Source organism: Tursiops truncatus, chromosome X (genome assembly GCF_011762595.2).
Source record: "Tursiops truncatus isolate mTurTru1 chromosome X, mTurTru1.mat.Y, whole genome shotgun sequence".
Classification (NCBI taxonomy): domain Eukaryota; kingdom Metazoa; phylum Chordata; class Mammalia; order Artiodactyla; family Delphinidae; genus Tursiops; species Tursiops truncatus.
Genome location: NC_047055.1, coordinates 114676077 through 114703075, shown reverse-complemented (window position 1 = coordinate 114703075; position 26999 = coordinate 114676077). Strand labels below are relative to the sequence as shown.

At 47.1% G+C, this 26999-nt stretch overlaps 1 protein-coding gene and 2 long non-coding RNA genes across 5 annotated transcripts in view; 1 reads left to right on the top strand and 2 right to left on the bottom strand.

Moving 5' to 3' along the window:
• Positions 1-26999, top strand: part of NHS (NHS actin remodeling regulator) — a 349773-nt gene that overhangs the window by 227337 nt on the left and 95437 nt on the right. Inside the window, exon 1 of one of the 3 annotated variants that reach the window (XM_073799055.1) lies at positions 11605-11725. The exons of the other annotated variants lie outside the window; for them this stretch is intronic. Coding sequence (XP_073655156.1) covers positions 11692-11725 — 34 coding nt within the window. The 5' untranslated portion in view covers positions 11605-11691. Of the gene's footprint in view, positions 1-11604; positions 11726-26999 lie in introns of those variants that run through there. 3 annotated transcript variants of the gene reach the window in all.
• Positions 1116-11184, bottom strand: LOC141277597 (uncharacterized). Its single transcript, XR_012329230.1, has 2 exons — positions 4648-11184; positions 1116-3226 (listed from the first exon to the last, which is right to left on the bottom strand). It is a non-coding gene; the product is annotated as an uncharacterized lncRNA (long non-coding RNA).
• Positions 11684-26999, bottom strand: part of LOC109548394 (uncharacterized) — a 111857-nt gene continuing 96541 nt past the window's right edge. Inside the window, exon 8 of the long non-coding RNA XR_012329228.1 lies at positions 11684-26540. This is a non-coding gene — a long non-coding RNA (uncharacterized lncRNA). The remainder of the gene's footprint in view (positions 26541-26999) is intronic.

Here is a 26999-nt window from a genome sequence, read left to right as displayed (position 1 = left end):
GTGCGGGATCTAGTTCCCTGACCAGGGATCGAACCCGGGCCCCCTGCATTGGGAGTGTAGAGTCTTACCCACTGGACCGCCAGTGAAGTCCCGCCTCTACACTCTTTTTTTTTTTTTTTTTTTTTTTTTTGCGGTACGCGGGCCTCTCACTGTTGTGGCCTCTCCCGTTGCGGAGCACAGGCTCCGGGACGTGCAGGCTCAGCGGCCATGGCTCACTGGCCCAGCCGCTCCGCGGAATGTGGGATCTTCCCGGACCGGGGCACGAACCCGTGTCCCCTGCATCGGCAGGCGGACTCTCAACCACTGCGCCACCAGGGAAGCCCCCGCCTCTACACTCTTAAAAATTATTGAGGGCCCCAAAGAGCTTTAGCTCTTATGAGTTAATATCAATCTTTATTTATTTATTAGGAATTAAAACTGAGAAGTAAAAAAGATTTACTTGGTAGTTTATTCCAAAATTAACAATAATAAGTACATGTTCTACATTATACATACTCCATGTTTATAAATAAAATATTTTGAAGAAAAATAATTATATTTTCCAAGGCGAATGTAAGTGAGAAGAGTGACATTCTTTTACCTTTTTTTTGCAAATATCTTGCATAGAAGTCTGGCTTAGTAGAAGGCTGCCGGATTCTCCTATCTGCTTCTGCATTCCAGCTGGTATGGTATCACATGTCACCCAGGAGAGAATGAGAGCAGAAAAGGCAAGGAATGTCTTCGTATCATTATGATCATAGTTTTGACTTTACAGATTCCCTGAAAGGTTTTCAGAGACCCCCAGGGGTCCCCTGACCAAGACTGGAGGACCACTGTTGTGGAACACGGCAGCCAGCCCGGCTTTAGCATGGAAACCTCTAGTGAGCCGGCGCCCCCGAGTTGGCCTACTCACTGAGGGGTTTTGCTAACTTACTCCAAACCACCGTGAGTTAATTCACTTTAGCTGATTAAAAACTCATATTTTCTTCTTGACTTATAATCCATACTTTTACATGCAGTGATTTGGAATGTTTTGATTTTATTCATTCAAAGTCAGTGATGACCATTAGAAATACAATTCAAGTCACTTACATATTTTAAAAATGTTAGTAGCCGCCTAAAAAAGTGCAAAAGAAACAAGTGAAACTAATTTTAATGATGTATCTTATTTGACCCAATAATTATAAAATATTCTGTATCATTTCAGCATACAAAATCAACAAAACATCATATGAAAATCAAATCATAAAATTGATACAAAACATTGATGACATTTTTTTACACCCTTTTTTCGTATTAAGTCTCCAGAGTCCAGGGTGTATTTTCATGTATAGCACATCTCAATTTAGATGCTAAATTTGCATCCAAAATACTTGATCTGTATTTAGATTTCATGAAGTTCTACAAAAATTGAAAAAGAAGGTTCATATTCAAGTTCTTCCAACAATTGAAGTGTGAGTATTCAAGTTAAAATTAAATGAAAGAAAAAATTCAGGGGATTCCCTGGTGGCGTACTGGTTAAGAATCCGCCTGCCAATGCAGGGGACACGGGTTCGAGCCCTGGTCCGGGAAGATCCCACATGCCGCAGAGCAACTAAGCCTGTGAGCCACAACTGCTGAGCCCGCATGCCACAACTACTGAAGCCTGGGCACCTAGACCCTGTGCTCCACAACAAGAGAAGCCACCACAGTGAGAAGCCCACGCACCGCAACAAAGAGTAGCCCCCGCTCACCGCAACCAGAGAAAAGCCCGCGTGCGGCAACAAAGACCCAACGCAGCCAAAATAAATAAATAAGTAAAATAAAAAAAATAAAATAAATTAAAAAAAATTCATTTCCTCATTCACAGTAGCCACATTCCAAGTGCTCGATAGCCAGATATAGCTGGTGGCTGTCATGTTGGGGAGAGCAGATCTCAGCTTTTCCTCTCTTTCCCTTATTCTTCCCATCCTGCGGTTCTTTCAGTGCTTAGAAGCCTGGTTAGGAAAGGTTAATCGTTCTCATTATTTTTCTAGAAAGCTAGCACCACAGTGGGTTTCTTCATAGGCTGGTTAGGATGTTTGACAGACAGCTGGGATCGGGAGAGGCACCCTGCAGCCACAGCCAGCAGTGGCAGATTCCCTTTTGGCTTGGCTTCCAGGACCTTCTCGTTTGACGTTTTCACGTGTGTAGAGTAATCTCACGTTGTTACCGATGCAGCTGTGACATATACTGCTGGGCACGGCCAGCCCTGGAATGGATCTCTCTGATTGGCCATGGCAGAAGCTTAAATGGGATGCCACCAGGAGGGCCTTAGGCTGGTGTGCTTGTTGGGACCAGGCCCTGGAGACTTTGCTAAGTTCTCAGTGATGAACTCCACATCAGTGTCAGAAAGTTAGGGCAGGTTTGCTGGCCCTTGGTCTTCCTGTCTTCATGCGTTGGTGTGCTTTCCAAAAGGTAAAAGAAAGCAATGGAATGAAATTCCAGGCCAGACGGACTCAGGGTAAAGATGCAGCCCCGAGGTTAGCATCTTATAACCCAGAGGCAGCAAAAGTAATTTAACAAGGCTCAAAGGAGAGAGCCAAAGAAAGTCAAGACTTTGTTCTGTTTGTGAATTATTGATACATCCTCTCCAAAGCATTTCAAATTCAGGAGAATGAAAAGCTACCCCCTTTGCCACATTGGGGGAATCTCTTACGTGTACTCCCCAAATGAAAAAGACTAGAATTCCAAGGCTAACCATTTGGTCCCATTACTGCAAGTTTTGTGGCTGGTCGGGGCTTGGATTCCTGTCACTGTGTGAGCAAATGAGAAAAATGACTTTTATCTCACATGTTCTTTGTTCCCCACGTTGACTACTTAAGCTTTTAGCCAGTTTTATCATTCCATCGTATCCATTCTCCTGGTGTTGGACTCACTCAGGAATCCTGAATCTGAGTGCATGATGTCATTTCTCATAAATCTGAAAGGAACTGGAAAGCTTCTGGAATTTACTTATCTGAGGTAGCCAGACGAGCTAAACTTAATTCACATCCATCAGGAGCTCAGTGAAAGCTAGCGCCATTCTGGTTGAAGTGACTTCACACGAAATGACACTGGCTCCTTATGGAACTGGGTGGCCTAACTTTCCTGTCTCCAGGTCCACAAAATGCCTTTCAATTCATAAACTCAACTGTTAGGGTCAAGAATTACCTACGCCAACAGTTGTGCCGCCATCTTGAACACATCTGGATTTGGGGAAGCCAAGTCTTTTCTTCAGCACTTAACGCTAAGGAGCCAGAGTCATAAAAAGATGAAAAGAAAGAAAAAGTTCAATCAGAATGTTAGAACTATTAGGGACCTTGGAGATTATCTAATGCTCTCTCTCTGTCCCTGAATGATCTTTGCTCTTAAGACCATTTTAGTGTTCTTTCCCCTTCCTGGGTAGTTTTGCTTTTGTTCAGATCCCCCAAGAAATCTTAAGTGAAGCGTTAGCTAGTTCTAGAACTATAGAAAGCCCACTGGTTTCTCCTCCCCTTCCGTGCCCACATTCTCTTCCACCTGCTGACTTTTCAGGTTTATCCTTTCAGCATTAGGCCTGTAATTGCTATTAAAATGCAAATTCAGTAGGAAAGGCTAATGCTTAAACCATTGTGAGGTGTTTTCACTTTGGAGCTGGGAAGGATCAAAGTAAGGAATGGTTAGTTTTTCGGGTTTTTTGTTTTTTGTTTTTTTTTTGCGGTACGCGGGCCTCTCACTGCTGTGGCCTCTCCCGTTGCGGAGCACAGGCTCCGGACGCGCAGGCTCAGTGGCCATGGCTCACGGGCCCAGCCGCTCCGCGGCATGTGGGATCTTCCCGGACCGGGGCACGAACCCGTGTCCCCTGCATTGGCAGGCGGACTCTCAACCGCTGCACCACCAGGGAAGCCCAGGAATGGTTGGTTTTGATTCAGTAAGGCGAGGGGGTCGGAGAGGAGGAGGGAGTGCCAGCGTGAAAGGTAAAGAGACCCAAAATGGAAACTTGGGGCCCCTACTTGTGACTCGACAGACTCTGGCCTCTTCTCCCCAAACATTTGCATTTGTATGAATTTATCCTAGACTCCTTGTGGAGATCCAGGTACTTGATAATTGTTCTTGTCAACTGGAGCCCCTGCCCAGTAGAAGGTTCTGGTACTGAGGGGCAGCTCAGGCCCAGGGTGAGGCCCAGCCTTGCCAGAGTGGTATGTTACTGGCTTTCCCTTCCCAGTTTGTGGAAACAGCAGTGGGGAGCCATGCAAGGTGAAGGAGGTTGGGGTCTTGTTTTCAACTTTATTATGAATGGGAAGCACTTATCCGGGCTCAAGGGAGAGCTTTCCATAGGAGTGCATATGTAGCCACCCATGCACGCACACACCCGTGGACTTAACACACGCACACGCACACACACAGCTCCATCTGCACATAAATGTTCCTCCTGAAACACTCAGCAAAGCAAGTGACAGGTATTTCCTGTGGGTAGCTGGGATTTCAACCCTGGTCTTGCCTCATTATTAAGTTGGGTCTGGGATGTGAGTGATGGGAGATGGTGAGTGTGTGCTCATAGAATAGTTGTGAGAATTAACTGCAATAGCACATACAAAGCATGTAAAATAATGCTTGACACCTAGTACGTGCTCAATAAATATCTGCTGAATGAATAGAATATTCATTTTATCATCATTATATTATTACCAGGAGGAAACTTGACATGGTGGCTTCAGATTTCGTGGGCAGAGCGAGGAGAGCTCTATTAGGAATCAGGACTTCCGTTCTTCTGGTAGGGCCAGATTGCCACGCAGATTCAGCTGCACGGAGTTCTCAGTTTATGAAGGAAAGGAAAAACAATGAAATGTCTCAAAACAAAACAAGTGATGAAATCTGGGATGAGACCGAGAGGGAGACTGACATCTTACAATTAAATAAAGGCATTGCCACAGAGCAGCTTCTGGAGAGACAGTCGAGCCAGGCCTCGGTTTTTCATTTTCCTAGCTCCAGACTTGGGTTGGAAGTGCTGAGCTTCCACTTGGATTTGAATGAACCACAAAAGGAAAACATATTATTCCCTTTTTTTTTTTTAGCACTCCTCACTCTGCACTCCCTCCTCTGCTTCCTTTCCTGGAAACCTGCTCCAATATAAGAAACAAAATGGTGGCACGTCCTTGATGAGAGCAGAGACCGAGTCGCGGTGGGGCGCCTTAGGGGGATGGAGGGCTGCGTACACTGCACTTGTCTGATCTCCTGATGAAAAGCAACTGAGAGATGGGGAACTGAGGTGTGCTTTATCATTGATGTTCCCCATTTCTTGACCACGTGGTAAGGACTCCTTCCACAGACCCTGGCGTTAAGCCTGGTGGGGACCGGAACAGCTCTGGGGCCAGGCAGCTCCAACGGGGGCCTACTGGGCCTTTAACTTTCCACACATGTGCACGTATGTACAAGAACCCAGCAGATGGGCAGCGAGCAAGCTTGGGTAGCAATCCACTGACCAGGTAGCAGTAGCTCTGAATACATCACGGTGGCCTGGGCAGCAAATTTCGCTCCAGGGGATGGGGACTTAAACAAGGAGAAAAGGCGTTCACCCAACTTTTTCCTGAAGTACCAGAGGAAAGAAACAGGTCAGTGGTGAATACAAAATTAGCTTTTGGCCAGTCTCCAGAGTGATTTGACCTATTTAGGAGTCATTGAGAACAAGCCAGAGGAAGCTCCGTAGCCTGCATCTTGATTTGTCAGGGGAGAAGAGAGAGGGGACGGACCGCCAGGGGTCTGGAGTCCCTGAGTGGCTTGTTCGGGAACATGAGTGAATATGGCTGAAACTCATGAGAAGGACTCTGGGATATTGACTTTGGGCCAGCTCCTGGCACAACTTAGCAAGCAAATGATAACCCCAGCAGATGCATTGGTAATTGGTGTGCCCACTCAGGCGCCCTGATCCTTGAAAGGACCGTATTGGATTCTGAAAACCTTCCTACAGATTACACTTTTCTCCAAGACCCTTGTGTAAAAGGTAAACTCAGGCCAAGTCAGCAAGGGGAGTGTACACGTGAAGGTTTCCATGAAGAGCAAAGCCACAAAAGTACTGAGGCCAGCTCCACTCCAGTCTAGCAGGTTGGAGTTGGAAGTGGTTGCTGTTGGTGCCCTGCCTGTATCTCCTTTATCAGCTGGCGCACTCCTCCTCCAGCTGCTGGGAGTGTCGGCCATTGAAGGCTACAGCCGCCTTCCCCAGAGAATTGCTCTCTGCCAAATGATGTAACCTGTATTACAGAGCTCCCTGCGGGATCAGGCTGAACCACATCTCCAGCTGAGGCCACATCCTTGTCGAGTCCCGTGCCCACCCCCCAGCTGCATCCTGCTTCCCTGTGCCCCCTCCACTGAGAGTACCCCCTCCATACTTCACGTGATTAGAATCCCCATCATAGACTTCACTTCAAAGTAACCCAACCTAAGAGAGAGTTGAGGGGAGGGGGGCATTTCAGAACACTTCCAAACCTGACTACACATCAGAATCCCCAGGGTAGCTGTAAAAATACAGATTCCTAGGGCTTCCCTGGTGGCGCAGTGGTTGAGAGTCCGCCTGCCGATGCAGGGGACACGGGTTCGTGCCCCGGTCCGGGAAGATCCCACATGCCGAGGAGCGGCTGGGCCCGTGAGCCATGGCCGCTGAGCCTGCGCGTCCGGAGCCTATGCTCTGCAACGGGAGAGGCCACAACAGTGAGAGGCCCGCGTACCGCAAAAAAAAAAAAAAAAAAAAAAAAATAATAATAATAAATACAGATTCCTAGGCCCTACACCCAGAGATTCTGATTCAGTGGGTCTAGGGTGGCGCCTGAGATACTGTAGTTTTCCTACGTGGATCCTCGGTAATTTGAATGCAGCCAGTCCTTTGACCAATGGGAACCACGCCTGCTAACTCATGGCATTTATTTCCTTCCTTAGATCTTTTAGGAAACATTTATTGATTGAGTTCGGGAACAAACCACACAATCTGTGAAAGGCACTAAGAAGGGGAGATTTAAGTAAAAGCATCCAGAGTTCTTGGCAAGTCTCTTGAAGTCCAGTGCACTATGCTTGACTCTCAGAACTTTTTAAGCAAATAGTATCTTTACATTTTTTTCGTGTGTGTCCCGAAACGTGAAGGTCTGTCTGGTTGGGAAAAGGGAGTCTCTTTTGAGGCACTGAGTTGCCATGGCGCTTTCCAAAAAGGGGCATTTGACCGAACTTAGAATTTAATTAAGGCTTTCCAGTCACCACGCTCAGAAGTATTAACGTCCTAACCCCTCCCCTCCCTGTTTCATTAAGAGGCCTAGATTTTCTTTTATTGGTTGTATGGATGATTTGGTGATGGAATTCAGAGACAAATACTTTGTTCTATTATCAGGGACCCCGAGATAGAAAGACTCATGAACAAGTTCTCATGAAAGACACAATACTGAGGAATTTTTTTAAAAACTCATTAATTAAATAACTGAATGAAGATGGTTCAGCCTGATGCAGAATAAGGGAACATTCTGGATTTTGCAACAATAATGATAATAGTGATAAGAATAGCAGCAAAACTTGCTATCGCTAAGATTTTGTTTGAGTGTTTACTATGTATAAGGCCCAGCACCAATTACTTGGTCTGTATTATCTTTTTAATCCTCCCAGCAACTCTTTGAGGTAAATATATCCATTGGGGATTAACAAAGGCTTCAAAAAGGTGGAACTTTACTCCTCTCTTATGTAAAAGAAGTCCAGGACTGGTGTGGAGACCAAGGCTCCTACCAGCTCTTGGTTCCACATCTTTGTGGCTCTCATCTTCCCAGTCCAATATGGCTGCTGGAGCTCCAGCCATCACATCATTGGCCCAAACAGGAGAATGAAAGGAGCGTGGCTCTTGTGTTCTAAAGAGACTTTTTAGAAATCGCACAGCACAATTGCTTTGATCTCATTGGCCACATAGCAGCCCCTAGTTACAAGGGAGGCCTGGACGTGGAGCCTTTTGGTTGTCTGGCAATGGACCCAGTTTAAAAAATTGAGGTCAGCGGCCGCATAGCACAGGGAGATCAGCTCGGTGCTTTGTGACCACCTAGAGGGGTGGGATAGGGAGGGTAGGAGGGAGACGCAAGAGAGAGGAGATATGCACATATATGTATATGTGTAGCTGATTCACTTTGTTATAAAGCAGAAACTAACACACCATTGTAAAGCAATTATACTCCAATAAAGATGTTAAAAAAAATTGAGGTCTTATGAATTTGAAAGGGAAGGCAAATATGGAAGATTTAGTAGGAAATGAACAGTTTCTGCCATAGTAGGTAATATTCTTATCACCGTTTTGCAGATATGGAAAATGAGGCACTGAGAGACTGTGTGACTTAGCCATGTTCACATAACTCATAGGCAGCAGAGCCACGGCAGAACCCCAATCTCTCTGACTCAAGGGTTCCTCTCTTTTTTTTTTTTTTGGCTGCGTTGGGTCTTCATTGCTGTACGGGGGCTTTCTCTAGTTGCTGCGAGCAGGGGCTACTCTTTGTAGCGGTGCATATGCTTCTCACTGTTTCAGAGCACAGGCTCCAGGTGCGCCGGCTTCAGTAGTTGTGGCACGCGGACTCAGTAGTTGTGGCGCACGGGCTTAGTTGCTCCGCGGCATATGGGATCTTTCCGGACCAGCGATCGAACCCATGTCCCCTGCACTGGCAGGCGGATTCTTAACCACGGCGCCACAGGGAAGTCCAAGGGTCCCTCTCTTAACTGCTATTCCCTCCTGCTCTTTTGCTACTCCCTCCTGCTATTTTTGCTATTTTGTAAAACAGTTGTGTTTCCTTAGAGGTTCATTTATTCAATTCCTGTTTTCTTCCCAGTGTGCCTTTTACCCTCTTCTTTGCAAACATCCCAGCCGTGTTTCCCAGCTCATCTCCAAGGCCCCAGAAAGCCCCTCCTTGCACCCCAAGCTGCTTTCTTCAGTAAATATTTATTGAACACCTACTATGTGCTAGGCACTGTTCTAGGCGCTTGGGCTTCATCAGTGAAAAAAACAAAGACTCCTGCTAGCTTAATAGGTGTGTGGTCTTGATCAAGTTCTTTAAGCTTTCTGAGCCTCGGTTTCCTCATCTGTAAAATGGGAATAATAAAACTCACTGCACAGGGTTACTGTAAAGGTTAAATAAGATACTATACGGAAAGCTCAGTCAGTGGCACATCATTATATTTTGAAAAATGGTACCTATTGCCATTATTATGGTGGTTATCCTGAACATGTCTGTCTTGCCCAGTAGGCTGTAAACTTCTCATGGGCAGGAGTAGTAGCCAAGGCCTCTGGTATCACCCAAATATCTTACTGACCAAAGAGGGAGGGCTTAGTAAATGTTTGTTGAGTGGTTACAAAGGGTCCTGGTGTGGAGAGAACTTCCTCTTTTCTTATGCTGCTAGATTTAGGAAACGGAGAAACAGACTAGGCCCCATAGGAACTTTTTTTTTTTTTTTGCCTGATTTAAGCTGTGAGTTGTGGTGGGTGGTGTGCTAAAGAGAAACAAGACTGAAAAAACCGAACACTCATCTCGTCCTCATACTCTCCTGGAAGGCTGCAGAAAGAGCATATATTCTTTTCCTTTTAGGGTGGTTTTTTTTTTCCACCTTCTCTGATAGATTAGATTGAGTGTCCCAGCAAGTCCTGCTGACCTCTTCTTGTGTCTTTTCTGTCTCCTAATTCTCTCCTCCATACTTCTCCATTGCTCACCTTGGTCTCTGCCTCCTGTGGGAATAGTGCTGTTGGCCTACTGTCCACAGAAGAAACTTCTGGAAGTCCAGAGGCACTGTGCATCCGGGGTCCCAGAGCTGTTGCACTCTAGTCCCACAGGCAGACGCCCACAAAGAGCTGAGCAGCAATGCCATCAGGACCACGTGCCAGGTTTGCTGACCACTGAACTTCCTCCATTTTGTTTTCTCAGCCCAGCCTTCCCCTCGGCCCTTCTGCAAAGGTGAAAGGCAAGTTCACAGGATACGGGGCCTTCTTTCTTCCCTGACATCTGGTTTGATTCTGGGCCGCTAAATAGTGGCTTTGCCATGAACAACAAAAGCTAATTCACTGTGGTTTTTAAACACCAAGTGCAAATATTTTTCCTTTTCAGCTTGGGGTCACTGGAAGGGAAAAAACAGGGCTGAGAAGGAGACTAACCTTTTAAAAACTCTTATGAGTTCCCATAGAAAATAAAACAACGGCCTCATTTCCTTCCATCCATGAGTCTTTTTATGAGTGACTGTTGTTTGAGGCAAGACTGGGAATCCAAAGGTTTTTAAATACTTTGTTAGCTTGGTTTTCGACTCAGAAGCCCACCGTGAGTGCTTTTAAGGGCCTGCACGAATCCCAGGATAGCCTAGGGCCACCCCCTTTGCTTTCTCTCTGTTCCCCCTTCCTCCCTGGCTGGCTTTCCCTCTACCTTCTCTCCAGCCCTCAGGATTGGAGGAGGCGAGGGCCAGGCCAGCCACTGATGCTGCTCACAGGTGCTTGGAAGGCTGAGGAATCGGTCTGGCTCCGGGTTCCAGGCAGACTTTCTGTTGATCTGGGCTGTCCTAACGCATCCCGAGCCTCGCGCCCAGCAGTTGCTCTTCAGACACGAAGTCGCGCCCGTTCTGTTAGTTGTTTCAGCGTTCTCTCTGGACTGCAAAACAAACGCTCTTCTCGGACTTTCCCTTCGTTTCTCTCCTTTCCTTGTCTCCTCCCTCCAGCTTTTGTGCATGGATTCAGTTGCTGGGTTCAGCTGGGAGGTGAAGCATGTGCTGGGATGACATAGAGGCTGTGAGAGCAAAGCGGTGGAAGTCTCTGACTTCTCCCTTTCTTGCCAAGGGGACGATCTGAACAGGCTCCAGGATGGCTGATGTCTGTGAAAGGGCTCGCAGATACTTGCCACGTACTATTACTGTTGTTATTGCCTTCGCGAGAGTCTGACATGTTGATACAGGTGGTGTGTGCGCTGGGGCTGGGAGGGGATCCGATATTGATTTGCAACCTGCAAAGAGCAAACTTCAGTTGTATCCTTCCCCTCATCCTTTCAGCGTGTGCACAAATATTTGCAGACCTGTTGAATGGCTCAGCCTCGCCGGGTGAGGAGGGTGGGGGGAGCGGAGCGACGTGGGGCAGCCGTGGGGTGATGGGATGGGGTGTGTCCCTTCTCACGGCTGGACGCTTGGCACCGGGGCTGGGCTGCCGTGGCTCCCTGCGTGTTAGTGTTTGGCCAGCCTCCTGTTGCCATAGCCACGTGGCACGTGGCAGAGCTGCTCCAACTGGCAGGGCCTGAGAGTCTGCATTTCTAGCAAGCTCCCAAGTGAGGCCAGTGTGCTGCTGACTCCCTGGCCTGTATTGCACTTGGAGCAGGGAGGCTGTAAAAAAGTACCCGCGCTTTGGGAACTCCTCCAGGGCCGAGGAAGGAGAGTGCAGCTAAGCCCCTCCTCTGGAGACAGGGTGTGTCGAGGCTGCCCTGGAGTCCTGATTTGCCATTCAAGTGAACCCCGGAGGGATTAGCAGCTGGCCCAGCACTTGGGTGAGACCATCTCCCCCTCCGGGGGGGAGTCCCGGAGGCAGCGCAGATGTTGTGTGAAAATCTGCCACCCTCCTTGCCGAAGGTTGCCCTCTCTCGCCCTCCCACCCCCCCTGCTCTGCCTGCCGACTTAAGCAGATCAGCTTTCAGCTCCCTGGGACTCCAAGAGGGCTTTGGATGAAAGAAAAGGCCCGTCCTTAAGAAGCAGAGCGGGAATCCAAGCATGCCTCTCGCCTGCTGCATGCCCAAGAATGCAGGTATTTGGGGTTTGCAACATTTCCTGGCAAGACAAAGGGGAAGGGGAGCCGGCGTGGGGGGCGGGGGGAGGAGGCCGGCCTGATGGGAGAGGGGCTCGCGCTGCAGCAGCGTCCTAATCTGGGGGGAATGAGGAGAAAGCGAGCCCGTTCCCAGGAACAGACGTGAGCAAGGGAGGCCATGCCTGACCCTCAGGGATGACCTTCACGTTTGTGCTCAGCGGCTCCTAAGCTCTGGGGACTCCGGGTTGTTCTTCCTGGCTGGCCAACTTGGCAACTCTCTGTTCCTTCTGAGCTGCTGGACCACTTAAGACAGAGAGGACAAGCCTTTCTTCCTCCTCGTCTTCTGCTCTGACGGTGGCCTGTCTTCCAAGAGGGCCCAGAGGGTATCCCAAGGTGCGGTCGGGGCAGCATTCTCAGGCTGTGGCCTGGGCGGCTGGGGGAGGCTAGGCTCGGCCCCGCGTCCTGCACCGGCTGGCGCTGGGCCTAGCCTGCTGGCCCCTCGCTTCTCCTCCATCACCCCGCCCCCGCTGTCTTGTTGGGACTCCTCAGTATCCTGCCCTCATCCTGAGATCACACACAGAGACTTCTTTCTCTCCCTGGGGCCCCCAAACAGCCCTGAAGTGGGAGTCCCCAGACCCAAGTTCCCCAATGTCTAGTTTCTATTCCACCTCCAGTGGCCTTAACCTATTCGGGGCCATCTTGACTTCTTTGGTCCTAAACCCGTCTTCCTGATAGTTCTTCACTGTATAAGGTCAGCCACACAATTGAACCTGTTTGGAAAGTGTTGAACTCTTTGCAGTATTTGTCCTGCACTGTGGTTAGTCCTTCCATTTTAACTCAGGCTCCGGCATGGCAGGGACAGTGCCTTTCTTAGATTTCTTCTAGAGACGCCACCACCATCCCCGTCACGGTGAGCGTTCAGCAGGGCGGGGGCGGCGTGACGACTGAGGCTGGCTCTCTCCTCGGCCCGGCTAAGCCACCTGAGTGCACATCGGCCTCCACTGTCTCTGCGGAGACTGAGGCAGTGCGTGGCCACGCTCTAAGGACCACCCGTTGGCCTAACCACTACTAACATGGTCGTCTGCAGCCCTGCTCAGTGACAGTGTTGTTCTGAGTTGCTTTTCCAGGTGTGGTGAGGGGAGGAAACAGGCCTGTGGACCGGGCGGCTTCTGGTGGGCACCACTGAACCTGTGTCAGCTGCTTCAGGGCATCGCGGTTTCCGAATTGCGGGGGTGGAGAAATTGTTCAATCCGCATCTCAAATATCATATATGCTTACGATAAATAACCATTATTTGATGTGCAGGCCACACCTCAGGCCAATTCAGTCAGAATCTCTGGGGATGGACCCAGGCATCAGTGCGTTTCTATAAAAGCTCCCCAGATGGAGTCCGGTGTGCAGCCAGGGTTGAGAACCACTGCCTTAGGTAAGAAGTAAGAAGTTCGCTCCCACTCTAACCCCCACTTTCCCTCAGGGAACCGAGTGAGACAATTCAGGACCTAAATTCACACATTCTCATGAGGATCGGTGGATTCAGGAGAGAGAGAACAGCCAGGGAGTGTTCATCAGGCTGGAAGGAGTAAGTAACGGGAGGGGGGGGTCAAAGGAATAAGGCCCCTCCGGGTGCCCGCCAGAAGTTTCCAGTCTGTGCTCAAGGAGAAAGACGGAGAAAAGACCTTTAGGACAGCTTGACCCAGTTTTCCTTGGAGACCTGAAGATGCAAGGCCTGGGGGTTGCTGGCAGGCCACGGAGGGATGGAGGAGGTTGCAGGGCCACATGGCAGAGGGCTCAAGCTTCACAGAGTGGCTGGCTCTTTGTGAACTCGGCCATCTTCTGGCATTAGTTTCAGCAAGGTCATGGCACCCCCGCCAGCTGTGGACAGCTCACGAGTGGGGAGACCAGGCCCTTAATCAAAGATGCCTCCAAGTAGGACGTGGCGGCTCTTGCATTCAGCACAATAAAAGCTGAGGGGAGAATGACTGCTTTTTGCTCCAACACAAATTTTATTACACCAGGTTTCATTATAAAAATGTAGTAGTTTGGGGTGTGTGTTTCTTACATAAACAGTAGAGTTACTGTGATCTTCACCATCTTTCAACCCGGAATCTCAAAGGGAGTTTTATTTACTAGATTTAAAGCCGTGGAACAATTGTTTCCTACGATTGCCTTATAAGCACAGGAATAATTCAGGGAAAAACAAAACTCTCTGCTTTCTTTCCTCCTCGGCCCCTGCTGAATCTCCCCAACCCAGAGGCAGGCACAGCCATGCGCTGACCATGGTAGGTCTTGTAGCTGATAAGCTATATCTGGGTAGACTTCAATGGGATAGTGAGGTCTTCAGGAGGACAGGAGAGTGGGACTCAAGCTTCAGGCTCCTGTTGGGTGTCACGGTGGCTTGGGCAGGTGTGAGAACCCCTTAAGCTGATCAGGCGAGCTCTTAGGGCCCAGACCCCTACACCAAGCCCTAGTCAGGGGCCAGAGGGCCCAACAGCTATTGCCATTATTTATGCCCCGATCTCTGGGCATTCATATTTACCAGAAGCGGAGCTTTCACATTAATATGAATGTCAGCTCAGGTCCGTTGGTTCGTTCCTGGGGACTCCACATTCAGAGGGAGTGAGGTGGAGACTGCCACCATCTTATGACAAAGTCTGTTTTGTCCATTTTATTGGGGTTTTCCATTTTTAATTCATTTATCTGGTTTTATATCCACTTCCTTGAGATTTTAAACCTTCTTTTCTATTTCTTAAGTTGAATCCTTAATTTAAGAAATAAATATGAGAATTGATAGCTATAAATTTACCTCAGAGAACAGCTTTGGTAATTTCCATTGGTCTTACTGTGTGGGCTCGTTGTTAAGGGTTTCATCCTCTAGATAGTTAGGTTTGATGAGAGGCAGCATGGTGTGGGGATGCTTTAGTATCTGCCAGATCTGGATTTGAATCCTTACTCTGCCGTTTATCAGTTGTGTGACTTTGGTCAAATTACAGGATTGCAACTTCCTGATTTCTAAAATAGAGATGGTAAAAATCTGCCTTGTATATTCTTTAAATGAGGATGAAATGAACGAATGCAGGCAAGGGACTTCGCAGAGCTCACCTAGTAACTGCTCCAACCATAGTAGCTATGGATAATAATCATATTTAAAATAATATGCCTTTGGCACAGGCAAAAGCTTCATGGCTGGGAAGCTGCTCTCCATTTGCATGTCTTAGGCAGAGGGCCAGGACAGTGGGCATCTTTTCTGGATCAACCCACTTATCCTAATGTCCTCCAGAGGCACTAGCAGATGGGACATGAAAATACCAACAGTGTGCCTAGGGAAGGGCATGCAGCCAAGTGTTACACTGGATTGAGCACGCTGAGGCAAGCCAGGAAAAAGCTCGGCATAACACAGAAATTCACCATTGAGAAATTGCTCCGAAATTTCTTACTCTCCGTCTCTTGCGGAATGTTCCTCAGCAGAATATTTGAGCTGCTCTGTCCCAGACCTGGCTTCTTTCCCGGCTGCCCAACTAGGTCACTGCCCACTCTGTAAGGGCCTTGACTTCTTGGCACGGCCAGGGCCTTGAGGAGGCGAGCATCGGGGGAGCTAAACTTTATGAAGCAGCATCTCTGTGCAGGGCACCAGGCTTGGCTGTGGGCCTCACACATGACTGAGACACTGTTCTGCCCTTGAGGACTTCCAAGTCAGGAGGATACTGACCCATGAGCACCAGAAAGGCTGGTCACGGTACCTCAGGGCCCCGCCAGAGGAGGAAGGGACCAGCTCTCCCTTGTTGGGTGTGGCATGGCCGGCCAAGTGTAGCCTATGGCGCAGAGGACCTTTGAACTGACTACGTTGGGGTAAATAGGTTAAGGTGTACCAAGTTTTGGGTGGATTTTTGTTTGTGGGGTTTTTTGTTTGCTTGTGTGTTTTGTTTTTGAGAACACGACAGGATGAGCTCTGATGATCTTCAAAACTAAGAAAAAGAAGTACCTGGTTTCTAAAACCAAGTGAAACATCTTTTATAGAGTCAGTATTTTGCAGAAAATCAAAGCCTATTTGCTTGGGATTGATTCTTGCCTTCTCTAAGGCGGCGGGGGGGTGGGGGTGGGGGTGGGGTGGGAAGGTAGAGGAGATGGTAAGATCAGGGAGGGCTAAGGCTGCAGAAAGCCAGAAGCAAGTGTAATCCGCTGTCCACACTCTATGCTGCACAACCCGTCTGTATGTAAACTTACGTGGAAGTTACTTGTCTGTGATTAAGGCAGAATCCCTGGGTCTTCTCTGAAGCTGACCTGTGCTTCTGAATACTCTGTCGGGTAGCCTGGCTCTCTCCCTCCTGGGTGCCTCTATTTGGGTCAGCAGGGATACTGAGAAAGTCTACTCTCCTGAGGGATGCTGGCCTTGCATGTGGCTGTAAGTCACTGACCTTGAGTGTGTTGACAACCACTGGCTCCCCAAATGGCAGAAAGGAGATGTGGAAGGGAATTCATCTCAGCCGTATCCTCTCACATCTGAACCACAGGACTGGTTCTTCAGCGTGCAGAGGCCAAATGTCAAACACCAATAAGGGGAAAGATGCAAATGTTTCCTCAGCTTTGACGAACTGAGGCCTCCCAGGAATGTTATCTTTGCTCACCTCTGGCCCCCCCTCTACAACAGAGAGAGGAAGAGGTTTTGATTTATTCGTAAAGATAGAGTACATCACTCTTCTCTCACCACCTCGTCTTTGTGTTATGCTTGCCATGGATGGCATTTGGCCTTTAGCAGCTAGGATCCCTCTTGCATCTAAGTTTTTATCCCTGGAAACCTTCACCAGCAAGATAGAGCCGGATGATTAATTCTGAAATAAGGACGTGCTCGGGAACAGGCCGGGGGCACACATCAACGGCCACAGGGCCCTTGGCTTAAATGGTTAATAAATTACTCATCCCAACTAACGCAGGCCTCTAGCTCCTGCTCTGAAAGCCAGAGGTGATGATGGGGGCCACGGGTTTCTGGTACTTTCCACAGCTACCTTGGAAAGCAAGCAAAATGGCCATCTGGGAGAATTAAGATTAATTGTGTATTGAATGCTTTTCCTTGAAAAGCAGTTGACTTGTAGCTTTTCTTGATTAGCCTTTTTATTTTTCCCTTCTGCCTCTCTCCTCGTGGCATTTACTTGCTTCTGCTGCTGCCGCTGCTGCTGCTGCCGCTTTTCTTTTTACGCTAAAGACATCATGGGCAAGAAGAGGAGATTTTATTTTGGAGAACAATGATCACATTAACAAGGTGACAGCAGATAAGCTAAAAGTCACTCCATTTTCTGCTGGGGAAAAAATGTGCTTTGCGGCCAAATCACATCCACTTCTCTTTGTCTCCTTTTAGAGGAGGGTGGCCGGCCCAGCCACTGATGGACTCGAAAGAAATCCCTGGCAGATAAGATGTACCCTTGATTCATATAAGAAGAGAAGCTTTTGAGTTCAAGGATAAAAAATGACTTCCTATCCTGTTCCACAGCATTCTTGTGGCTGGAACTCTCTGTACCACGGTGACATTTCTCTCCCCTTGGTCCAGGGTATCAAGCCGAAAATAACTATGAAATTTGAAACTTGGTCAAAGGCGAAAATCCAACTCATTGCAGTTTCATAGATATCTAGGCCTGGATCAGACTCTGTAGGTACAGAATCTCCCTACATCCTGCCCTATATTGGGGGCAAAACTGAGGACTCACCCTACCTTTAAGGTATTGTAGTTACATCCAAAGACACAACCAGCACTCAGTGAAAGAGCATTCAAACCAAACTGGTGTATGACTACGAGTCCAAGCATGTCTATTAAAAAACAAACAAACAAACCAAGCTTCAGAATGATTGAAGAGAAAGTGAACGAGGGATGGAGGAGGTGAAGAGGGAAAGGGAAGGAGGCTCCCTGAAGGAGGTGAGCTTTACTTTGATGGATTGGTAGGAATTTGTTGGCCAGTAGAAGCATTCCAGGGTCTTAGCTCTCTAAGCTGAGGTTCCTTTGGCAAAATCTCACAGGCTTGTTGTGAAGACTGAACGACGTAATGAAAATAAAGCACAGAGCACAGTGCTTGGCACGTGATAAGGGCTGGATAACTGTGTGCTGTCGTCGTCCTCATCACCATCGGGAGATGGTGTCGTGAGTAAACCTTGCAGGGTCCTTCCTAGGGAAGGGAGGCTATTAGAGGTCCTTTTCCCTCTAATTTTACCCCTTTTTCTGAGACTTGACTCTCATCTTTATATCTTGGCAGACTTTGGTCAATATTAGTTCACCTCTGGCAGAATGAAAGCAGATTCAACCAAGTATCAACAGATGCTTTTAACGCTACTCCAGTTCTCAATATAACACCTTATACGCTGGTTTATAATTTCAGTAGTGGGTGGATATTTGCGTGGAGGTATAAATATAAAACCAGTGGCTTATGCTAGCATTTCTCTTGGGTCTTTGTTTTCAACAACTCATTTCAGCAACTTCAAAAAATATTCACTCGATATGTTTTTTCTTCTAATCTGTTTATCCTCCTGTGGTTTCACTTGGGTCACAGAGGAAAGGTATTTCTGGAAAGAAGCAATGAAACTTATTTCCTCTAAAGTTTAGCAGTTACAATAGAAGGCTACGTACTTTGCATCATAAATGATTAATAGAATGTTTTTGAGAGGGGTCTGTCCATTGTCATTGGGGGCTGAGGAGATTTGGGGCCCAGAGGTTGGGGAAATCCAGGATGTTAATATTAAAAGTCCTTTAACGACCCCTTATTGTGTGCTCAGCAGGGCTATGCAAGTTGCTCTGTCACACTCGCTCCTCATTGCAACCCTGTGGGGCGGGCACAACTATGCTCATTCCCTAGATGAGGAAAATGAGGCTTACGGTATTTACATAACTTGCCCACGATTACAGCTCAGACGATACAGAGCCAGGACTTGGACGCAAGTCTGTCTGGTTCCAAAGCCCAGGCTTTTTACCACCAGGTTATACTCTGCCTGTAAGAATTTGAAAATAATGACTCCGAACTAAATGTGGGAGTGATATTTTGAGGTTATCATACAGGTTAAGAGTTAAAAGCTGTGCTATGGCTTACGCTACAGTCTCTGCTTAGGTCATCCAAAGTGAAGGAAACTTCGTTTTTATTTGAAGGAGCAAAAGCCGATCAGCAGAGGTGGCCCCGATCGAAATATGAGACTGTGAGCTGAGGTGTCAGACAAGGGACAGAACCAGTAGTGTCCCGTGTCTTCAGAAAACAAGAGTGGAGTAGGTAAGGCCTTTGATTTTCTCTTTCAGTTCCTAAGCTAGTTAACTTGACGGCCTGTAACTGATATATTTATTACCCAGCATTGTTTATCAGTGACGTATTGTCCAAATATTCATTTCCTAGGAGAGGGCTGTAAATGTCTTCTGGAATCATAAAAGGTGATAGATTAACAAGTGCTAGAGGTGGTGGCAGGTCAAGGAGTTACAATGCAGGATTTCCCACACCGCTGCTTGCAAGTGTTGGCAGTTCAGATGTTGTTTCTCAGTGGTGAGAAAGGGGATAGCCTGTCCTCTGATGTCCTAACTTCAGCGTCCCGGTGAAGGTGTTTGCAGGGATTATACTTTATCTCCTTCAAAGTTTTTGAGCAAAGTAACAAGTAGCAGGTATGATTACAGCTCTTCCTGGAGTTGCAAAACTCTGATTTTAAATGTCTCCCTTCTACACTTGGCCATCTTCATACCATCATCTGCTTTCCCAGAGTTCCCAAGGCCGCTTGCTCTGGATAGCTACCCAGCTGCTCTGTGCTGACAGCACTACCTGTTGGTTAGAACAGAGAACTCCTGGACTCATCATCCTTTCTAGTACTTTGAGATGAAAATGCATGTGTCTCTGAAGTTCCCTACACCAGCCGGGAGTTTTAGCCGTGCAAAATTGTTTGCGTTTTCTCATCACATCACGCTGTCTCACACCCCCCCAGGCCGGTATACGCTGTCCCCTCCCTAGAATGTTTTCGTGACCAGTTTCATCCTAGTCCGTTTGGAAGCCTTGGCTTAAGCATCACCTTCCTTGGGAAGCCCTTCCTGGAATTGCCCAGGGGGATTTTGACATCTCCCCTTCCGTAGCCCATAGGCTATACATGCCTATATTTTAGTGGTGCTTCCAAGGGCAGGCAGAGGATGAACTAGTACCCCTAAGGTGGAGCTGGAGACGGGGATACTCGGGTATGGCCCAAAGCAGCCTTCCAGAGATCTTTAAGATTTCTTTGTAATTGTATGCATCTATAAAATCTGCACTATTCTCTGCATTGTTTAATATAAAACAGTCTCCCCCCAAACAATTATTGAGTAGAACTAGTGGTCCAGGAAGATTCCCCACGTTTATCCTGTGGCTTCCTGAACCCTCAGACACAACACACTGTATCTCGGGAGTATGTGTAAGTCTCTCTGAAAAGCGTGTATAGCAGTGTCTTTCTAGTCGGCTGTTCTGTGAGCTTCTTCAGAGCAGCGTCTAGGTCTTTCATCTCTGCTATAATATTTATAAGATTTTGGACTCAAAAAATTTTCCTTGAATGAGTGAATCTTTCTAGTGATCTTGGGCCTAATAAAGAACCAGTGTTATTAATCCTCAAAGAGATAAGACACTCCAGTTGTAGACCCCAAGGTCTCCGTCAGCCCACTATTCTGTCTAGTTAGTCTTGCATTTCGTTGGGCACTGGCATTTGAGATTAATTTTTAAAACCGTCTTCTGGAGTTATGTTAACATTTATTCACTACCACGATACCGGTATCGTTTTCAACTCCTGTTCACGGCAAATGCAGATTTCCCCAGCAATACTGCGGAAGAAAGAAGCCTTGATGGGCAAACTTGGAACTCTAAATGCTATTGGTCACTTCTTTTCCATGGGAAAATTTGTCTTGAATTAAAAAGAAGAACTTAGAGATGAACTCTGGAACACTCTGAGGCTGGAGACTGGCTGTATTCAAGCCTCTGTTTATGGGGCTTTACTGCCCACAGCCTGAGGGAAGGGGAAGGAGGCCTAAAGCCCGAGTCACAAAGTGACATCCAGAATCACTGGAGTGGTCAGGGATGACCTCAGATTGGTCCTTCCTTCGGGTCTCTCGGGTTCTACCAGCATCGTCATTGGGCTACCTTGGGTGTGTAATGTATATCCCAGGAAGCCAGAAACATTCATTCTTACGCATCCCACTGACATTTGCATCTGTATAATCCTAAAACTCTTGTGTCTCTCAGGTTCAGACAAGTGAACACTTGAAGCATCTATTATCTCTCCTTTAAAAAAAAAACTCAATTAAAAAAATCTTAAGTTCCTTAATAAATATTTGAGTAAAGGAGCTCCTCTGTGCAAAGCAACTTTCAACACATGATCCATTTATTATGAAATTATTCTTCAGAAACTTCCCACTGGTACCCTTCCTTCTTTAGAAATCAGTTACTCTTCGTAGAAATGAAACACCCTGCAAGAACAGGCCAAACTATGCCTCAGTTGTCCTCTGTGTCACACTCCAGCTGGCTTCTCTAGTGTAGCTTCTGGTACATCATAGGGGGTGCACCCGGTCACTTCTCTTTCTGTTGTTCAACTTGACCCCATCCTTCAATGAAGAAACCTTCCCTCCCAATTGGGCACGTAATAACTCTTCTTCTGTTTCCTCTGATCCGGATGTTTCAGTTCTGATTCCACCTGGAAGGCAACTCACGGAGGTCCCAGCCCAGAGCCTGAATCCATGTTCTCAAACTGGGCAAAGCTGTTGCGAAGCAGGGTCAGAGCCTGAAATGGGAAAAGCTGCAAACACTGGTATAGAGAGGGTCGTTTGTTTTTTGAATTCATAAAGTTTCTCAGTAAAACATCCCCTTTTCGGGAACATAATTAGTACGTGTTGAACCACAAATGTAGAAAAATCATTGAGGGCGCAGACCAACATATTTTCACAGAGCTACAAAGAAGGTTTCTTTCTTTCTCCTTTTCCTTTAGACGCTCCTTATAAAACCTTGCCGGAGTCAACTAACGGGGGCCCCCTTTCATCACATACACTTTTTCCCAAGAAGTAAAATAAACTAAATTAATTCATTCACTCAGCACTGTAAATACCAAATGAAAAAACCATAGGTATATAGATGTCAATACTGCCTCTGTAATTATGTTTTGTGTTTGTATAACTAGAGGACACCGAGAGAAAGAAAAGAGAAATTATTCAAAGTGCAAAGGTTCCCAGGTTTACTAAGAAAATTAGAAAAGAAAAAAGCCCAAGCACCCACGTGTGAAGATAGTTGAATAATCAACTCACGTGTTACTTTCCAGCATTTTCTTCAAAAGAAGTGGCTTTTGATGAAACTGCTAGGAACTCCACATGCTGAATGTTTTTCCTATTGAATAAAGTTAGTAATTAATGTAGCAATTAAGAGTGCAGGAATTGAGTTCACTATGTTGAAATTGCAACGTACAGCCAAGGTTGAGGACTACCGTTTGAGGTATTGAGTTGTAACCGTTATTTCTTCCTTTCTTAGATTGTTGAGTGTGGCCCTAATTTAGTTTGTAATTAGTCTTTTCTTCCTTTTGAGGGTCTCCATCTGTAAGTTTCCCAGGTGTGTGGGAAGGAGAAGGGTACGCATCTCTTTCCCCCTGCCCACCTGTGTCTTTGGATACCCTCTCTTCTTAAGAAGACGGCCATGACCGCTGTTGTTGACTATTACAAAACCGCCACCACACCCTAATACACTGTAGTTCTTCTTGTTCCAGGGCGTTACTCCTCTTTTTCCCCGAGGGGGTTCTGGGGTTGAACACATCCTCTCTCCTTCACTTTCTTCTATCCACTGATCGACTCTTGAGGGTGGCTCTGGGCCACTCCCCTTGGCGAGTCTTTTCCCCAGACCACGCGACCCAACATCAGCCTGGCCAGCCCAGGACTGAGGAGGGGAAGGTGGGTTTCTGGGACCGAAGGCTATTCATAGGAAGCGTCGCTGAATTGGCACTTTCACGGGATGAGAGTGCTGTGATAAATAAATGAGATGATGTGAAGACTTTGAGCTATGGCGATATTTGGAGCCACCAAAAAGAAATTCGTTTTTTTAAAGGAGGTTTTAGTTTATTGATATCTGCACTTAAATGAACAATTGTCAACCCTTAGCATCTGTTTTGACAAGTGGTTAAAAATTTAATGAACTTCCTCAGTTGGTCTTTTCTGGGTAACAGAACACCCCAGTATTTAGTGGCTTAAAATTGAATGGCTGGTCCTTCTGGTTGAGCCCTGCAGGGCTTGCTTGTGTGTCTGTAGTCACTCAGTTGGCACTAGATGCCCTAGGGTGGCCCCATTCACATGTCTGGTGGTTAGCAGGCCATGGGTCAGAATGAGGGGGAAAGTGGGCCCCGTGTGTCTTATCAGCCAAGAGAATAGCCTAGCCCAGCCTTCTTCACAGCGTGGCAGTAAGCCTGGGGAGGCACCAAGATCAGCAGAAGTAGAAGTTGGAACGCATCTTGAGGCGTAGGCTCCGAACAGGTTCAATGTCACTTCCGCTACATTTTGTTGGCCAAATTAAGTCACCAGGCCTGCTCAGATTCAGGGTGGAGAAATAGATTCCACGAAGAGCTGAAAAGTACTGTAGCTCTTTTTTGAAATCGATACGATAACCAAGCACCCTTATTTGCAATTTTTAAAATATATAAATGAAAATGGGTTTGGATTCCATATATATGCGTTCAGCGTTCTTCCACTAATAAGGTAACTCTCACCTGCATTCAGATAGACTTTGTAAGTGGGACAGAAGGGGTAGGAATTGCCCGTGGCCATGACAACGAGTCATCCATGTAAATACTATCTACCATGTGGGTCATAGTGTTCAAGGATTGTGAACAGCTATCCAGAAGGCAGTGTGGTGAGGTGGAAAGAGCATGAATCTTGGAATCCGACAGATCCAAGTTCAAACTCCAGCTCCCCAACTTTTAGCCGGATGGCCTCGGCCAAGTTACTTAACCTCTCTAAGCATCAACTTCCTCAACCATGAAACAGGACTGGTAATACCTAAGGCATAGGGCTGTTGTGAGGATTAAATGAGATTATGGTGTAACATCCAGTACACAGTAAAGAGCCATTTCATGCTAGTTTCCTTCCCCATCCCCTTAAGTTTTTGAAATTCATGTGCAGTGGACGTAGTAACTTCTACTTAGAATCAAAGCTGCCCAGTTGCTTTCTCTGCCAGCTACCAGCTTTTCTTTTTCCACATACTGTCTATGTTAGAGAGATGACCGTGCTATAGTATTTTTCAACCTGGGATCTTGGCAGTATTTGTAAACATAAGCTTACAGCTAACAGTTCCAAGCCAATTCTTAGTTTTGGCGCTACAAATTATTTCACATTTTTGAATTGTACATAGGTTGGTTTTCTTGATGGTCTGGCTATGCTGAGGAATTCTGGAAACTCACCATCAGGAAAGAAGGCTTTGAAATGATGATGGGAATGATGTTCTCTCAGAAAGGATGCATCTACATTGGATAAAGTTTGCAAACATCTAGGAGCTCTAAATAGTGAGGTTGGTCTTTGGGGGCTTAAAGCAGGCCAGAATGGGCAAAACCCGTGCTTCTCTGATGCATTCCATGGGGCTCCATTTTGGCTAAATCATCATAATTCCCATCAAGACAGCACAGAATGATAATGGATTTATTTATTATCTTATATGCACTGCCAGTATATGCAAAGCTTTATAGCTTGCCATAAATCGAGAGGGATTATCACAGCTGTTACTTATTTTAACAGGTCACAATACAGTAGTTGATGCCAGATGGTTTTGAGAATTTTGAGAGAGAAATGTTGTACAGGCAGCCATATAGATACTAGCTTGGGTAGTTGGGCCCCTGAAATTAATTCACATTTGTTACGATATAAAATATATATGAATAAACACATAGTTCCTTACGAACGAGTGAGCCACTTTGTAGCAGTGATTTCTTGTGAAAGTCGCGGGGTCTCCTGGGAGCAGTGGGCGGGGGCAGCAGTAGCGACGCTGCTAATAGGAGAGATCAGGAGTAAGGCTCCGCCACAGCCATAGCTATGCAGGGGCATCCAGCTTGCTCCAGGGAAATAAACTTTGGCGGCCAAACTGGGTTTCTAGCATTGGAGCCAAAGAGAGTAAAGCGGGGAAGCCACCTTAGGGAAACATACGGAGAGGGTGTGTATCCTGGAGAGTGGAGCTGGAATTGGGATCCCCAAGGTCACCAACAAGGTCAGCCTGGGGCAAAAAGGTTACCCAGGCTGGGCAGATGCCAGAACATATTATTGCCCTTGCAGATGCTGAAATTTACGCGTAGGGTGGTCAGTTCTGGATGATCAGCAGAAATGGCAAGAAGAAATAAGAACTGACGATGAGGAATCATTTCAGAAGGTGGTGCTGGTTCCAGGTTTCATGGAACAATAGGCTTCCAGCGTGAGAGACCTAGCGAAAACCTCCCAGGTCATCTCCACCCTCCTTGTTCTCTAGATGAAGAAACAGACCAAAAGGATCACTTACATACGGTCATCTTGGTTCTTTCAATAAAATAGTGAAATCAGACTGTCAGGGTATGTGGAGTCTGTAGGCCTCTCCCCAGATCTCTCCCCGTGATGTGCCCCACCAATGTGTTTCCTGCTGCCCATCTCATGCTGGGAGAGGACCGCAGCCCCACCGATCAGAATAACCCAAAGACCAGGTCTAAAGCACAGCTGGGTTTCCTTGCTAAATTGTCCCAAGATATAAAGATAATATACCACGTCTGGAACAGGAATAAAATTGTTTAGCCTTTTCCAGTCGATTCTTCCAGCTCCTATAATATAGGTGTCAACAAAATAATTAAGCAGGAAAGGCGAGTTTAAAACAGATTTGGGGGCTTCCCTGGTGGTGCAGTGGTTGAGAGTCCACCTGCCGATGCAGGGGACACGGGTTCGTGCCCCGGTCCGGGAGGATCCCACGTGCCGCGGAGCGGCTGGGGCCGTGAGCCATGGCCGCTGAGCCTGCGCGTCCGGAGCCTGTGCTCCGCAACGGGAGAGGCCGCTGCGGTGAGAGGCCCGCGCACCGCAAAAAAAACAAAAAACAAAAAACAAAAAAACAGATTTGGGGCATATGAGGGGTATCCTCTATGTGTAGAAAATCAGGAAGTGACAGTATTTTGAAAGTTGAATAGCCCATGCATGTCAAGGGACAGAATTAGAACCTTTACTGTAGATTCCCCCAAGATGACTAGTAGGAGAATTAAAGCTTTGAAAACTTGTAGGCTAGACAATACCAAAATGCCCCACTCTTTTCAGAGATGCTGAGCTTCCAGTAACTTCAGCTCTCTGGAACACAGCGCTAAGCCTGAAAGTAAGTGCAAGGAGTTTCCCAAGGCTGCAAATGGTTGTCGGCGAGCCCGCGCTTCTCATTTAGGTTCTCGGTCAGACCACTAGTAACTCTTCTTCAATGGGCAGATGTTACCCAGCCATGGTGTCTGTTTTCCTCAGCCCACCGTGGATTCAAACTATGGGGAAGGACCTAGAAGAAGGGTGAGAGAGGAATGACAGTGGGGACTAAACATGAGGGAAAGAGCTTGGAAATCCAAAAAGGAGTCTTTGAAATGTGTTACCATAGAGACCAATAATAAGCCTTCTTAATAAAGACCCTAAGTTATCAGCAAAGCATTCAATTGTGTTTTGTATCATCTGATTAAAGAGATAGGAAAGTGAATTGTTCAAGGTAGGCTAATTCTGGTAATCAGCCCCCACCATTTCAGTGGCTTCGTTCTCACACTGCAGTCTAATGCAGGTCGGCATGCAGTCATTTGGTACCCAGGCGCCTTCCATCTTGGGGTTTCTCCACCCTGTAGAGCCTCTGTGTTCCTCCTGCGGGGGAGAGAAGGGAGTGTGTGTAGGAACGGGCAGGAGCTCTTCTGGGCCAGACCTGGAGGCACACAGCCCTCTCCCACATCCCCCTGGCTAGCACACAGTTACATGGCTGCGCCTGTCTGCGAGGGAGGCTGGCTGGAGGAGAAAGGCGGAGACAGTTTGCTGAACAACAAACTAGCCGGTCTTTTCCGGGGAAAGTATAAAATATGCTCTAACACAACAAGGAGCTTCAGTAAACTGCTCTTGGTTGGATAAACTTGAATTGTATGGAAAATCACCTGTGTAGACTTAGACACTTCCTGGTAATACCAGTGAAAGGGAATAGTCCTGTCCTAAGTCACACTGAAGGATCAGAGGCTGGCAAACTAGGGCCCTCAGGCCAAATCCCCCCCACACCCCCCACCCCCCGTCTGTTCTGTGCATAAAATTTTATTGGAACACAGCCACATCCATTCA